The sequence below is a fragment of the Oenanthe melanoleuca genome, chromosome 3 (genome assembly GCF_029582105.1).
Source record: "Oenanthe melanoleuca isolate GR-GAL-2019-014 chromosome 3, OMel1.0, whole genome shotgun sequence".
NCBI lineage: Eukaryota > Metazoa > Chordata > Aves > Passeriformes > Muscicapidae > Oenanthe > Oenanthe melanoleuca.
This window is the reverse complement of record NC_079336.1, coordinates 30941492-30958936: the sequence shown is the minus strand read 5'-3', so window position 1 is coordinate 30958936 and position 17445 is coordinate 30941492. Positions and strand designations below refer to the sequence as shown.

The 17445-nt window shown below is 41.2% G+C and overlaps 1 protein-coding gene across 1 annotated transcript in view; it reads right to left on the bottom strand.

Annotated features, from left to right (window-relative positions):
- SH3BGRL2 (SH3 domain binding glutamate rich protein like 2) overlaps positions 1-16544 on the bottom strand; it is a 36194-nt gene extending 19650 nt beyond the window's left edge. Inside the window, exon 1 of the mRNA XM_056486924.1 lies at positions 16265-16544. Coding sequence (XP_056342899.1) covers positions 16265-16309 — 45 coding nt within the window. The 5' untranslated portion in view covers positions 16310-16544. The remainder of the gene's footprint in view (positions 1-16264) is intronic.
- Between the last annotated feature and the right edge of the window lie 901 nt (positions 16545-17445).

The window sequence follows — 17445 nt, the reverse complement described above, 5'->3', positions numbered from 1 at the left end:
ACTCAATTTTATCCTTGTATTCAGAGCTGGTATCTTTATTAGGATTAAAAAGCAGCAAAAATAGGATGTTCATTGTGATACATGAATCTGCTAAAATGAGCTAATCACTTAATCAGTAACCAGTTTATAAAGGAAGTCTACTGTAGCTAAAGTATTCTGTCTTTCTGTCCTAGTTTTCATTTCTTTATACTGATCTGCAACAGATAACAGCAGGATACATTTTCAGACTGCTTTGGAAAAACATTTCAAAGACATACTCAGGCCAGTCCAGGTGGGACCACTGGGATTATCTGTTCTGACTTTCACCCTGAATTAATTCCCCTTAGGAGTAAAGAGTTTCTTCAGACTTCTTTCCCCCTCTAAACTCCTCTCCTGAAATGATAATAACAGAGATAGGCTTTGCAAATTGTTCCCCCAATTAATTGACTGCCTTTGAAATATTTGCTTGCTTTTGTTCAGAATCCACCTCACTGCAGCCACCTCACTTTTCATGTCTTTGCCCAGACTAAAAGCTGTCCTGATCTAAAATTTCTGTTCCCCACACAACTAATATCAGATCTCCCAGCTAAGCAAAACAGTGATCTCTGGTAGCAAGAGAAATCATATTGCTCATTTAGTAGCAGAATGAGAAAATGAGGATGTTACCATTATAAATTATGTCCAGGTTGGAGCAAAAGTTTAGAAAAATCAGATTACATCCTCTATCCAAAGTTCTCTGGAAGCTTCTCATCACTTCCAACAAGAGACAGTTTCCTTATTTTTTGCCCTGTCTATGCTTCCTGAACCTGTTTTCAGAAATTCTCCTGTCCTAGAAAGGCTTCCCTACCGACAGCTGCTGAACCAGGGGAGCATAGCATGTGGTCTCTTCATTAATAAAGGTCAGCTGCATTTCATCATTTTATACTATTTTAACCAAGATATTCAGTACCTTGCAAAAATCTTAGTAGTCCAGGATTTACCTAACTTAGCATAAACAAATATTACTTTTACTCTACTATATGCAAGATGACTCAAGTAACAATATTAATAGGAACTGTGCCATGACTAAAGAGAACTTGTCTGCCTTTTTTCATTAGCCCAGTTAATACAAATGGGACAAAGAAGATACATTCTCAGTTTTAAATTCCTTCACAGTGTCAACAGCAGGAATGTTGCTGAGTGTCTGGTACTCACAAAGTGGATGTGGAAAGTTGGTCTTCTGCTGTAGACTATACTCCCCACCTTCAGGAGATAAAGCACTCCCTGGGTTTCTGTCCTCCTGCCTGCAAGTGGAGGGAATGACAGCAGCTACCACTCCATGCACTGGCTGGTGACTGAGATATGCAGCACTGCCTGTTTTACAGTCTCACCCTCTTAGAATTGAAGGAACTGAAAGGCTAGCCTGAACTGTCCACTCATTCCAGATCCCAAGAACAAACAGCCATCTTTCTAACACAAAATCCCACCCCGAAAAATATTCTGACCACACATGGTGAGAACAAAGCCTTAAGAGGGTATCTTCTAAGCTGGTTTGTCAGACCACAAGCACATTTTAGAAGCCTGACATTTTAAAAAAAAAAAAAAATTGAATGTCTAAGGTCACCTCAAATACTTGCTTCACAGCCTGGCACATCCGTGCCTCTAAAGGTGGACATGGTCCTGCTAATTTTCTTCCTTCTTTTTCAATTTGGTTAGTCTTTCCACACACCTGCCCTCATTCCAGAACTGCATCAGCCACATTATCCATCGACTGACTCAGCCAAAAACTGAATGCATTGCATTTGGCAGGGGCACCTTTATGGTGCAGTTTGATGATAAAACTCAGCAGATCTCACTGCTGGCTGTCACTGAGATGACACAATGTTCCTCCCTCCTGCCAAGCAGCTCCTGCAGCTTTCCTCATACAAACATAATGCAGGAACCAGGGGAACAAGTGAAGGAGCATCAATAATGTCAGCACCACAATCTCATCAGTTTATACCAGTAACAAAATTGCATCCTAAGAAAATGGCTCAGCAGTGGCTAAAGCATGACCAGCTACAGGTATTTGAAATATGAACTGCATAAGCAGCATTTGTGTTACATAAACACAAGCTCAACTCACTCCCACGACTGAAAATATTATATGTGAGCCTCTGCCTTCACAAGTGATGCAAATATAACCAAAAGGACAGTTGCAGTGTAAAATTCAGATGTAGTATAGCTACTGCAGAGGATTACCTATCTTCACTTCTCACATAGATGTGGCTTAACATATACTCACAGATAATAAGGAGTATAAGGAATAATGCTCTAACAAACAGATACAAGCCCTAAAAATATTAAAGGAACAGAATTCTAAACTGTGTTAACACATTCTCTTCATATGTTTCCACCATGTTTCTGCTCTCATAAAGAAGCAATAAAAAACTATCCCACACACTCACAAGCTTGAAATGCAAATCCTCATAGTTACAGTTGAGACCTGTAGTAACAAAGATTTTCTGCCAAATTTCTCTCTTCTTTGCCTGACTTTGGAAAGGAGAGCATAACTGACCTCTGGCAATTTTTATTGCAGTGAAATGGCAGCACTGCGACAGAACTTTACAAAGGTTCATATGATTAATTCATTGTTCTTGGCACAGGAAAATACAACTCAGCTATGTACATATGAAAAAAGGATGAGAAGCTGTGATGAAGAGAAGGTTAATAGAGAACAAAATTTTAAAATAAAAATAAACAAAAATCAGCATTGCATAACTAGTTCTGAAAGTAAAGTGAGTGGCTCTCCAGCGTAGCAAATATCACATTGCATCTGACAGAAGGAAAATGCTGTTTTCTCATAAAAAGTCTCCAAATAGCTAAAAGCACCTGCATGCTTCATCCTCAAAAAAATAAATGCTTCAACATCCTAAAAACTAACCACAGAACTTTTCAACCAGAAGAGAATCAGAACAGTGTGTGAACAGTGGCCACTGCAGCCAGCACTGCCCTGGTCTCCTGCTAGCAGCAACCTTCTGCTTTGCACACAGAGACATAATTAAGGACACACAATATGAAACCTATTAAACTGGGAGGGCAATCTGTTCAGCTTTATCCAAAATCAGTCTGCAGGTCTCTGGGAGCTGCTGAGATACTGCTTAGCCAAGGACTCTGCACACCTTTGCCTCTCTGCAATGTTTGTATGGTAACTTCGAAAAGAATCCAGTATTTGAGAAATGCAATTAAAATTTGAGACAGATTTGGTTTTAAGAGATTATTAATCACAAGCAGTCAGAAAAAGAAAACATTTTCTATAAAGCTACAAAGACAGATAAACTGCTCCATGCCCAATGCCTGCTAGCCTCATATTTTCCTAGCCAGATGTTGCATTCTGATAAATGCATTTAAATCTATTTCTGTGTGTGCACATACATCTATCACAAGGTGAGGGGAAAAGTTTAGCATTTAAGGCAGTTTGTCTGAAATCATAGCTCTCTATGCAAGTAACAGAGTAAAATTCTGAAACACAAAGGAGTCTTTTAGCAAGTATAAATACAACTATCACCGCTAAAAATAAGATATGGTGGGAGTTTGCTCATGGGTTTACTAGGTACTGTTTCAATAAGCACAAAAGGAAAAGGAGAGACAAAAATGGAAGAAACAGAAAAAGGGGAAAGACCAAGAAAAGAAAAAGACAACGTTCTACAAAAAAATCACCTAGAGACAGTGCCACACAGGGGTGCTTTTGAGATGTGTGCTGCTGAAAAAGCCTATGAAGCACTACTTGAGTCTACATCTTTTGAATTATTCTGTATTTTGGGAAATAAGACCTGCCACTGATGTACACAAACAAAGTAAGTGATTCTATAATTTTCTTCTTGCAGTAGGAACAATGTGTTCTTACAGTGCTGAAAATCCATTTACACAGGAGTCTCTGATGGACTGTAGGAAAACAGATGCTATGAACCCCAAATTTTGGCTCACTGCTTCCTCATCAAAAGAATAAGAATGCCATTGTTGCTGGATCTACCTTTCAATTAAAGGTGTGATTTTTTTCTATTGCATCAATGCAAAACTAAAAAACTACAGCATTTCTGTAGAAATAAAAAATGGCTAAAACAAAGTGAACCTTGAAGACAGCTCAGCAGGAATTGTACCAGAGCCTGGAAGTCTTACTGAGGGTACAGGCAGCTCCAGATTTGTGAGACAGACCAGAGCCAAAGGACTCCATGCAGACTGAGTAACAGAGCCAGAAGATTCCCTGCCCAGCCTGGCAAGCAGCAGGTGACTGCCAGATTAAAGGTCAGGATGCAAATCTGGTTGTTCTAGTAGGGGAGTTTGCAAAGCCTGCTGCCAGTTTAGATTATAACCTACAGGAAGAATCTGTGGAATTGATCTATCCTGAAAACATTTCTATTTGACAAAATGTATGCTTCAAATGGTATTTTTGCTATTGATACAGGATCTTTCAGAGTTATAGGTATTTTCTTGTGAGGACACTGTGGGAAAGCGTGTTGGTTCTTCAATGGCTCTTCACCTCTAACTAAAACAGGGGGCAGATTACCAGAGCTTGCTCATAAATTCATCTGATTTTAAAAAAATTATTAGAATTATGTGTTAGGACTTTTTTTTTTCCCCTTTTAAATGAAGTTGAGCATCTTAGTGGGTAGCACAAGAGACAGGAGAAACTTTGACCAGCTTGGAAGATGTCATGGATTTGTAAAATATATCCTCAGCTATCAAGAACTTCTCCTGATGGAACCATCCTGCAGGGTTAGACTATTGCTTCAAAACGTTAACAATTCAAATCTTAGCTGGCAGCTAACTTCTTTCAATAGATAGATGCTTTTGTTTGCAATTTACCATATGTTTCAGTAGTTCAAGAGAGTAGTTAAAAAGGAAGTGTTATTTTCATGCATTTTTCCAGCAGAAACCTTTCAAAGATGCCAGAGAATAATTTAAATCTCCTGTTTGGCATTCTGCATTTAACTCCTACTCGTACATTCCCTTTTGTCAAAGTGGCATATTTATAGCAAGCATTTTGCATCACAAAATAAACCCTTTCAACAAGCAACATCTATCTTCCTTTTCAAAACACATACACATAAATACAAGTATGATAACTGCAACTCTTATTATTTCAACTACTTTTCAGTACCTACTAACTAAATGCAAGTTGTTCTCTGATCTCCATGCTATATTACATTCATTCATATTTATTTCTTCTGATTTCTCCAAGTTATTTGATTCTGAGGAATATCCTTTGCTCCCCAGCAAAGTTCCAGTTCAGCAAGGTAGATGAGAACTGTCAAGTTTAAACTATTGGAAACTCAGTCCTGCATAGATGAACAGAAAGTTGATCTTTCAGTCTCACAGTCGTGCAAAGTAAGCAGAGTGGGGGATTGTTTGCATATGGGAGTCCAAAAGTGCTACAGCTAAAAATCTGCAGGGATTTAGAGATGTTGCTTTGTTGTGTGCATCAACTTGTTTAGTAGAGTTATGATTTTGGGAAGTAAAACATGATTAATACATTTTGTTTCTTTATTTTCCTAAAACATTAAATATTTGGTAATTAATTAAAGTTCACTAAAATAGCACCAAAGAGAGCAGCTTGATAAGCAGGTTTTGGAAAGTGAGCAAATGCTCTAATGCTCAGCAGTGTGCCCTGGCAGCCAAGAGAGCAGCCCACACCCTTGGGCTCAGCAAGCACAGCATCACCAGGTGATCCAGAGGGGTGATTATCCCACTGCATTCAGCCTCCAGCACCCTGAGCAGCTCTGGGCCCCACAGTTTAGGAAGAAGGTCCTTGAATGCATCCAGAGGAGGTGACAAGGCTGCTGGTGGGTCTGGAAGGAATGTCCTGTGAGGAGCACCTGAGGGCCCTGGGCTTGTCAGGTCTGGAGAAAGGGAGGCTGAGGGGTGACTTCACAACTCCCTACAGTTTGCTGAGGAGGATAAGTGGAATGCGAGGTGCTGATCTCTTCTCCCTGCTATCCAGCAATGGGATGTGTAATAGCTTTGTCAGGGGAGGTTCAGATTTGTCATGAGGAAACCTTTCTTCACAGGCAGTCAAACACTGGAACAGGCTTCCTAGCTTGTCATTGTTTAGGACACATTTAGACAATGCCATTAATACATGCTTTAATTAATGTCTGGTAAGCCCTGATGTGGTCAAGCAGTTGGATTAATGATGGTTGTAAACTGCTTCCAACTGAAATATTCCATTCTACTCTAAATTCTGTGAAGAAAAATGGAAGTTTAAAAAACACAGAATCCCCCTAACAAGAGATCCCACACATTTCCTATTATGTAACATGTTTACCACCTGAATTTTTAAGATGAAAACACAGAATTTACTTTTGTTGTGATGAGGTGAGTCAGCAGAACACAAAGTGTTTGAACTAGTTCTCTGTTTTTATCAGTTACATTGTTTTGTCACAATGAATAAAGCATTCCCAGCTGTATTTTCTGTATTTATTGCAAATGAGATATAAAAGAAAATTTTCAGCACTAAAAAAAAATAGGTCATGTTTCTTCCTTCTCATTAGCTTTAAGCAGCACAACCCAGTGGCACAGTAATACTTACATATCAGAATGGAAAAAACCACCTAGCAGTCCAGGAGATGTAACAAGCAATTAGCCTTGTTTCATCTGGGTGGGGTCTTAGCTCTGTTAGCTCAAGATACAAGTTGTTCTGGCCATCTCCTGCCATAACTATGAGCTGCACCCTCTGTATTTTGTCACTCAGGGCCCATAGCCCAGGTACACCCAACTGTGGCTCCAGCTGTTTCTGAAACAAGAGCCAGTGGATGCAGAATGTGGATCCTAAAATGCCAAGTGCAGCAGTCTCCTGACAGCAAGGCAGAGGCTTTAAGGCACATTAAGGCAAGCTTGAGGACTGCAGTACTGTCAGCCCAGCAGTGGCATGCTGGCTTTAATGCAGAATCCTGTTCCTACATAAACACAAGGCCACAGCCACATTATTCCCACACAGATACTAATCCTCCTCCATGAATCTGGGGTAATGATAAGACCCCTTGACCACTTGGAAAAAACATCTTGCCTTTCCTTAAGGAGGACTATGCTAGCATTTATTTGTTCTCTCACCTTAAAAGAGCAGAGATACTATGATTCCAACATGCTTTCAAACACAAGTTTGTGAAATAAAGTTGTCAATGCTATTTTCTCCTGACAGTTACTATCCACACAGCCCAGATGTGTCATTCTGCCAGCCACAGATACACACACCCTGACAATGCACTTTAAAATAACAGCAGTAACAGCAGTGCAAGTCATTCAGAATTCATTGTGCTAAGTTTTTGCAGATATTTATGGGTTTTCTCAGCACTACATGAAACTGCAACAGAAAAATGCACTTATGGCTTGAGACAAATGTCATATTTCAGATAAAATTGGACTATATTACTGCAACATTTTCTCATGTTTTTGTAAGGCTAGGAGGATGGATTTTCTAAACCAGGGCTGAGTGCCACTGCTATTATTCAGATCAGTAACAAAATTATCTTCGAATCAACTGAGCAGAACAAGGTTTCTAACCTTATTAATAAATGTCAACATTATTTCTCTTTCAACAAATACAAATATATCTTGTGTAGCTTGTGTGTTTTTGAAGCTCTGTATCTGTAAATTCTCTTTCCTTTTATGCTTCTGCAGACCCATTTCTTAGCCACAAGGTGCATCCCCAAACACAGCAGCCATCTATTATCCCATAAACTGCAGACACTTCTATAAAGTCAACAGGAGTCATCTCCACATAGCCAGAGGTATTGCTGTATACCAAGCTGCATAAACCCAGTGACTTTTGACTTCCCTGGGCCTGATGCTGGGAACCTTTACTAGAAAACAGACCTTGCTGCAGGTAAGCCAGTTTGACTGAGCAGGAACAGACTGCTTGCACATCAGGGCCTTCATAGCAGCTGTCTTCTTTGATCAAAGACTAGTTTTGTATCTCTTTTCTAACTAATTTTAGCCTTCTGGCTGGTTCCTACTGAAGAATGTGATGCTATCTACATCCTTCAAATGCCACTCCTGTCTCTGTTTCTACATAAACCTATCAGATCACTCAATTAGAGATTTTTCAGAAAGACTATCTGACCTTAGGAGATATAGATGCAGATCAAAGGTTTAATGCATACTTGAACTGCATTTCTTTAGACTGGACAGGGATGATAATTTCACTAACCCTGCAGCAATTTAATGACAGTTGCTGATGCTTTATTGTTCATCAGATCAAAGGAAGCCTTCTTTCAAATGAAAGGACACAAAAATTCACTTGATTTTCTCTGGAAAAAACAGATTAAGAAACCAGTCTTTAATTTATTTGTAATGTTACTATTCAATTGCTCCAAATAATCACTCACAAAGGTTTTAATAGCACTGACAATACCAAATATCATCCTCTGCAGTATATGAAAATGCCAGGAAACAGAACCAACTTGTAAAAGTTTTAATAGAATTTCCAGTGTTAAATTCTGCTGAATATTTTTCTGAGGCACTTTCTCTTGCTCAAGTGGGTCCTATCCAGTGAATTCAGAGGACCTGTGCTACATGGACTGGTAATAAGAATCAAAACAGGCTGTATCTCCCAACATATGAAGGTAAACAATATTCTGCCCCTCTGCAACAGCATAAAAATCCAAAAGCCAATGGGAAAGCATGTTAGCCCCAACAACAGCTGCTGACATATCTTGAGCATCCTAAAGGCACTAGGACTTTATTTCTCTTCTGGGAATGCTAAAATCAGTGGCTTATTTTTACTGAGGGATAATTAGCATCTATTGGTGATTAAAAGGTTTAAGTATGCATACATGAACATATATATATGTATATATATACATATATATATGTGTGTGTGTATATATATATGTGTATGTGTGTGTATATATATATGTATATATATCTCCATATCCACATATATATATCTAGATATTTGTATCTCTCTATATAAATGCGTGTATGCAAAAGTACATATCTACATATGCATATTCAAATAAAATGCAAGTTGAGACATATGCAAACATCACTCCCAGGGATTAACTTCTGCAAGTTTATTCCTTGCAGTAAAATGAAAAACACTTTGTATTTTCCCATTTTGTCTTAGTATGATGGGTATTAGTTATCCAGGGATAGAATAGGAAACCAACAATAACAAATCCTGGAACTGTGAAGACAAGGTCTTTCCTACCCAAGGCAGATGGGCAGCAACAGAAGGGCATACTGTCACTGATGATTCACTTGACTCCCTGAACAACCTGGATCTCCTAAGAACTTCTCTTCAGAAATCAGCTAGCTAGACAGCTATCCCCTCTTCTTTGTACCAAATTAAATTACAGTGAAGTACAATATTAAATTTAGACTAAATAAGCTTGTTTACCAATGCAAATCAAATTGATTTTCCCTTCCCACACTAATGAGACAGAAATAACTTGGTTTTATATCATATAAAAATAACTAGGTTCCTCATCACTGCAGCTCTTATGACCACAAAAGGAGGATACCCACATTCTTTAGACTCAGCCCCTTCAGAATGGTGATAAATACCTTGCAGTAAAGTAGCACACCTGAGTGGAAGGACTGCCACAGCTTTGAACAGAAGAATTAAAAGATTTTACCCAAAATACTTCAAAGATGGAGGTCTACAGTCCACATAAGACAAGAAAGGAAGTTTTGTGTCTGTGCTCTCTTGCATCAAGACAAACTATGTTAAATTAATTACCTGTACAACATTTGTGTATCAGTCACTGCTTCTGCTCAGTCATCAACAACTTTTGAGTCATTTCTTGAAAGGTCACCCTTTGCTCATCTACATCAGACACACTGAAATCTGATGTTTTCAGAAATAACAGGCAACAGTGACTTAGGTCTCTGAATTGAGTCATCTGCCCATCCAATGGGTGCCAACTAAACAGCATACCAATCCCAGGAAAGAAGATTATGGAAACAACCTCTTGGCTACTGAGGAATTCAGGAGCTCTTCTGAGCTTTGGCAGCTATCTGCAGACCATTTTCACTGACAGTGACAGGTAAGAAACACCATCACCGCGTCCACATTGAGTCTCACCTCACCAAGGAAGAGATTTACCAACTTAAGGGACTTGCAAAATGTTAACTATCTTCTAAACTATTAAACAAACTTCTAAAAACCTACTAAAAATTAAGCTGTTAAAAAACACTGACATACAAGAATGTGACCATGGTTTTTTGGATATAGCAGATTTCAACTAGGAATAGATTCCACAGAGTAGCGTGTTTCTGTGTTCATTACTCTTCTTAGCAAGCTTCCACACTGTAAGGAAAACAAAGATTGCAGCATTTCCTTTTGGACAGGTGCCCTAAGGAGGCCAACACTTGAGGCTGCAGGTGAGGAAGCTGTTCCCCTTAGAGTACTTGCTAATAAAGAGATACATTCTAAGTTACCAGCCCAGTGACAATCTTCTATCTTCAAGTTGCACTCAGATTGATAAACATAAAAGTGATACTGATATTGTATAATGAAGAACTTTCTTAAATGCTTTTTTGTCCACAACTCCCAATTTCTGAACATTCCTAAGAAAATTGTACTAATAAATTGAATGCAAGTTAGCTAATACTTCAATATTCTTTTTCACTTATTATAATCAAATTAATTTATATGCAACATCCAGCCATCACTGGATGACCACTGAATCACCATGACCAGAGTTAGGAGAAAGCATTTCTAGACTTTAACAATATGGGTGGAAGATTAAGGAGAACAGGTCACCATCAGTGAAACATGTCCATTTGGGACTTGCATGTTAATACTGCTGTACCCTATAGAAAAACAAAGGGGGAAAGTCTTCATAACCTCAGGAAGAACAATACCTCCTTTGAAGTTCTATTACAGCTAACTGTAATCAAAGGTCAGTAACCAACCTTCTGCACATGACACTGTGCAGTCCAAAGCATGCTCTTTAAAGTAGCATTATTTCTGACATGATCTATCTGCCAAGAAGAAATGTAAATATTTGAAAAGCACTAGAGCATACAAGAATGGTGCAACAGTTAGGGACTAAATACCAAACACAAATTTGCCTGTATCCTTGTGACTAGGGTTCACATTCAGCTCCCTCCTGAACACATTCCTTATGCAATCTGAACTGCTGTTGACAGGCTCACAGTTCTCTCCATCACAAGGCAGGAGAATGGAACTAGAGCTTTATTTATTTGGAATAAAGACCTGAAACCTAGATGCACAGACAGCGAGTCCTTAAGGTGAAAACCAGCCAAAGCCTTCAACATTGACCTCCCTGCCTCACAAAACTCAGTCATGAGTGAGGCTCTCAGGATCTCTCTGCCACAACCCTGCAAAATAGGACTGACAGAAGTCAGCAAAGATGAATGAGTCACCTGACGTGATAGTAAGAAACTTGAGGAAGAATGAACTAATTTTTTCATCAAAGGGACTAGATCCAGAAAGTCCCCAGACCTCTCCTATGCACCTAATACAATTGCTAATGTCCAAGATGTTATGGATGTAATGTCCACCACCTTGAACAGGTGAAGTGACACAGTATGATGCTCATGTGGGACTCAAAAATCAGGCTTTGAGGATCCAATCCAACAAATGTATCCTCAGCAGGCTGGCAGATGTAGACAGCACTTAAAATACTGCTACTTCCCATGTACATATTGCAGGATCACTTCCAACTGCAGAGATTATTGTCTCATTTCTAAAAAGCTAGCTTACCTGCTGCTCTGATCTGATTTTATGAAATTCAAATATTAAAAGAATCAATATAATATTTACAATTTACAAAGCTTTTTTCTTTTTTTTTTTTTAGTTGAACTTGCATAAATCACATACAACAAGTTGTACATCCGTCCAAATGACCACCATAACTAATGCTGTTTTCTCAAAAGGCACTTGTATCATTCAACCAAATCACTTTAGTTTTCACTGTCGTGTTTCTGGGGTGCAGAGAGACAAACAAAAAAAAAGTTAAGACGGTGAATATTCTAGAAGTGGCATATTCCAAGTTAACTTATTCCACAACTCCAACAAGAAGCACAATCCTTCTGAGAAGAGCCATGAAAAATGTTGAATTACAATGACTTTTTACGAACAAGGGTGGAGTTGAAATTCATCATCCATCAGAAACCAGCTTAGCATTAAGAATGCTAGCACTGTATTTATCTACATTACATTACCCAACAACAAGAGAACCAAACAAACACGACTATAATTATTCTGACATTCCAACGTTTTATAATGTGATTTAAAGTCATTCCAGGAAACAAAAAATCCAACTCATTTGACCTCCATAATACGCTTAATCAAAAGGAGAGCCTTAGTCTCATAAAACCAATATTTGCAATAGAACAATTTAACTACAACTGCACCTATCTTATCAAGCTTCCTAGTAAAATATCCATAATCCTCTTCAGTTGCAAGAGTCAAAGTCCAAGTTTTGGACATTTAAAACAGTCTATTCTTTCAGGCTGTTGCTGTTCCTCCCCAAACTCTCCTGTCCTCCCAAACATGTTCTCCTGAAAAACGTAGCTGAGTAGCATTTATCTTTGTGCACTAAAAGGAATTCATTTCAATGACCTGTTTTTCTCATCTTGTGAGCATTCAAAGATTTCAATGGGAAAGTTTTCCACATATCTCACGAGTCAGAGTAGATTGTGCCTGATATACCATTATTTTCCTAATTCCCCTATATTATCTGTTCAGCTCAACAGATGAAGCTTCATTAAATTAATACCACAAAGAAGAAAGTACAAGAGGCAGATGTTTAAAGGTTCTCCATTATTTAACAGCTCTTCAATTATATTCCCCTTACCTGATCTTCAGCCTTCTAGCTGCAAGACTGAAGTCTTCTCTGGTTTGGCATTTCTAGATAACTCTAAGAATTCCAAACTTAAAGTTACTTAGCTCATACTACCACCTTCCTGACAAAAATAAAGCTGCTTTAAAACACTGAAAATCATTTAACTATGAGTCCATACGTAGTACAGTAGCACAAGTGTAAATTTTTATTGATAGACTGGACAAAGTGAAACAGATAAAATGACAGTCACTTTGGTGACTTGGTGAAAAGCATGGGCATAAAGTGTTTCCTGAAAGCAGTAAGCATTGCTGAGAGAGAAAAGTAAAGGCTACTTTTAAAGTAACCTTTCTCTTAGGCACAAAAGAACATTGATTTTCCTTATCAGGGAGGAGTAGCAAAGCCTGCCTCCCCAGCCCCACAAAGAAGTGCTCGGAATTTGAGACACAGCTTACCAACACAAGCAGAAATTCAGGTCAGAAAGAGCAGGAGACAGTAAGGCTTGTCGAAACATGCCTGTCTGCCTATTCAGAGGCTTCGCATTGCAATTCAATTGAATCTGCCTAATGCATGCTTGAAACAACACGAGGTGATTTAGAAATGTACCCACACGCACAATGCCACCCTCCTCCCTTCCCACAAGGTCTCAGAAACTCCTCTACAGCGTCCCCGCAGGCTAAACCCACTGTCCAGCTTCCCTGAACACTGAAGACCAATGTTTCCACTCAAGCAACAACTACAGTTTGGGATCCAAGAGTTATTTTAGGCTCATGAAGCATTTATAATCACAAGTTTTATTAAACAAACAAAAAGCAGTTACAACAATTAACCTCTTGGGAGTCTAAGAACTTTCAGATGTTTGGAAGATGCTGCAGGGAGAACTCCAAAACCAAATGAAGGGAAAATTCACATTATTCTTGGCTCTTTCTCATTCACTTCAATTACTTCCTTTTCTCATTCTTTGGAATGACCCTCAAAATATTTTATGCACTAGACTCTTAGAATTACATGTGACAATTATATATTTTTATCTTTTTTAGCACAAAACAAATTACACCAAGTATTGAGATTAAGAAATACTTTAGTAGTTATATTTATGCAAACTAAAGCCTTTTCTGAGTATACAATCAGTGTATTTCTCAGAAATGTTTCAGCCAAATGCCTATCATTTGACCTGGGTATTCTGAAGACTTCAAAAGGAGTCATACACAAGGAGTTTAGCTCATTATATTTGCCAAAACAAAAGCTTACTCTAGAGACTACCTGGACTTTCTATTTTAAAATAAAGAGTAATTTAACCGAGTATGTCTAGAGAGATTGGAAAAATAATTATGTCACAATGACACTGCTTTTTTGTCAGTCAGTATTACATATAGAAGTTTCTGGTCAATTACAGCAGATCAGATACTACTCTGAGAAACATCCATTCCTACAACCAGCTAGCCTACAATTAAGTCACTTAAGTTGACTTACAGGTGGAAATTAAACCATGGATACTGATACCATTTTTAGCAGAAGGTGGAGTAGAATCTATGTGGGGTACTCATTTTTCTTGATGGGGAAATAATTCTGTCTTGTGAATTGCACAGGATCCCAAAAAATAGCTGATGTAGTGTTGAAAGCTGGAGAAATTGACAATTGCATGACTCAAACACTTCTTCTTTCTTTTCACTAATGTTTAGTTCTAGAAGGATGATAACAAGTTTAAAACTCCCCTTAAAACTGTTTAGAGACATGAAATACAGTAACCACCTTCTTCTCCAGATGCAGATTCCCACATAACTAGCTAATAATAGTGTTCTCTTCATCATTTTCCTCCATCCTTAGCCTGGATCTAAGGACACCCCCTGCAAAGCCTACAGAAAAAAGAAAAGCCTCCATGATGCAACACTGAGAACAGCAGGAACCTAGCCCATGATTAAAGTTCTTAAATTCTGGAAAAAAACTGTCAGAAAAGCAATGTCACAGCTCTGGCCCTTTATAACAGTACCCTCAATCACCGAATCATCTGTTCTGCTCTGGTTAGGCAGCACTCAAATGTACTGCTGATTAAAAAGTTAAAAGTTGACTATCACCAGCAAACTGTTACCCATAGTCTGCCATCTTCTTCTTGTCCAACCCAGAAAAAAAACAGTCAGCAAGAGAACTGATGTGCAATTTAAATTGCTTGTCAAACTCAGCTTTGGTTTGCTGGGTTAATAAGATAGTTATGAGGATTATATTGCTCTGCTAACTGCCTATGTACTTTGCAGGGGAAGGAGAGAGCTGAATCTAAAACTCCTATCAGTAACCTCCTTGCAGACTGGAGATGGGGGAGAGTGAATTATGTGTCCCTTTTCTACTCCCCAACAAAAATGAAATACAGAACTATGTATGTTGTTCAGCCCACGGGGCATGAAACAGAAACTAAAACCAGCAACGTTACACTACAATAGCGTGAACCAACTGCCCATGCAGGGAAGATGTTTCTCTTATGGATGCTTGATGGATATGGATTTCAGAGTTCTGTAGATGCTGTGTTTACTCAGTTGGCTACTGAAATGGATAATTAGTTTATATTAGCTGTAATGCAGCCACTAAGCATTTTGAACACTTCATGCCAGAACAGAACACATACCTGTCATCATGTTACTGAACTGAAAACTAGATCCACACAGTAAAAGGCTGAAGGAACTGAATACACAATAAACCTTCAGACAGGAATGTGCTATGTCCTTCTGCAACACAGAAAGTGCTTCTGCCTTCACTGCTGATGCATAAAGAATATCAATTATATCTGAATCATTTTGATGTTTCTTATTAAAGAACGGATTCAGTAGGACGTTCACGCCCAGATTTCCTTAACAGAAAGCTGTCACTTTGTATGAAAATATGGAAATTCATAGGTCACACACATAATTAATTTAACAAGAGTAAATGATGTACAAGCTTCAATTAAAGAGAGAATGCAGTGATGCCCTTCAAAAGCAAGTCTGAGAAGAGCTGTACCTGTTCCAGAGTATTTCGTGATGCAGAGAGGTGCCGGTGGCCCGAAGCCTGTCCCCAGGCTCTCCCTGTGTTTGTCCGTGCACCTGCCGTGGGCGCAGGCACCGAGGCACCGCGCCCGCCGGGCTCCGCTCCCCGGGATGGTCCCCCCTGCTCCGCGCCGCTGACCGCCTCCCAGCGCGGGAAGTTTAACCCCACCGAACGACCTCGAAGACCCTTTAAACACACCCAAGATTTGTCCCCTACAAAGGTGTCGGGGTGCTCGTTTTGCCAAAGGCAATTTACGAACTAGTTAAGCATCGGCAGCCCTGCGGAGGAGAGTTGTCTTCTCCGCCCCCACGGCTCACGCAACCGCGGCAAACTGAGCCCCGCGTCCCAGGGCAGCCCACGGAGGGACTCGGTGCGGGGACAAGGCTCGGAGCCGAGGGCAGGCTGGGCAGCGCGGGGAGGACGAGCTGCCAGCCCCGGCAATCGCCGGCCCCGCCGGCTGAGCCCTGCCCGCCGCGGCCGCGCCGCTCGCCCCCACTCACCGCCACCGAGCCCGAGGAGGAGGCGACGAAGACGCGGATCACCATCTTCACCTCATGAGCCGCGGCACAGGAGCGGGCGGGACGGGGCAGCGAGGCTGCGAGGAGCCGCTCCCCCGCACGGGACGGGGCCGGGGCCGCCCAGCTCCAGCTCCAGCTCCACCCCGAGCGTGGCCACCGCCCGCAGCAGCACCCCCTGCCCTGCCCGGGCCGGCGAGCGCAGCCCCTCTCGGGCGAGCCGGGTCCGGCTCCCGGCTGCAGGAGGCAGGATAGCGGCGGGAGGCGGGGGTGTGGGCGGCGCGCAGGGCCCGACGGGCGCTGTAGTCCTGTGAGGGGGGACAGCCGCGCACGGAGCCGGGAGGGAGCTGGGAAGGAGCCGGGAGGGAGCTGGGAAGGAGCCCGCCAGCAGCCCGCCAGCCACGGCTGCCGGCAGAGCGGGGAATGCGGCAGCCTGCCCGCCCCGGCTGCCGCCCCTGGGACAGGCTGAGAGGCGCTTGTGCCGCCCTCCAGGTGCGCTGCCCGCAGGTCGGGTTGGACACGCCAGAATTTGCTCCTCGCTCCGGCTCCGGCTGCTCCTGGTCCTCCTACCCCGTGCGGAGCCGCCAGATGTGACCCGCTGGGTCCGGGTCTGGCCCCTTGGTCGCGGCTTACTGCGGCTAAGGGGTGGAAAATGAGCTGTTCTGGACAGGCATTCCTGTCAAGGCAGGCAACAGGAGCAACGCGGGAGAGGCAGGCAGGACACTGGGTGAGAGGGCTCGTAAGCTATATGTCCCAAAGGAGTTAAACAGCGCTGCACGTTTCCACTCCCTGGTATGAATGTACGGTTCCCAATACCGTCCGCTGTGGAACAGATGTTATTAATCATCAGGATAAGCAGATAACCCCAAATAACCCTTCATCAGTCAGCTCATCTGCAAGTGACCAAAGGGAACTCGGTCCTCATCAGCTTTTGGGTCTGTGAGGATGCAGCCTGCCTTGAAATAAAGTCAAGAACCGCACAGCTGACAACCTTATACATGCTATTACAGTCGTAACCCTCATCCTCTTACTTCCCTGCCTGCAGCCAGGTGGTTGCTTATTCCCTCACTGAATTTCCTTCACACCGCTTCACCCCAATGATGAAGTGTGCTGTGTCATCCTCCTTCACACCTTTGCATTGCCACTGCCCTCGGTGAATTTCCACT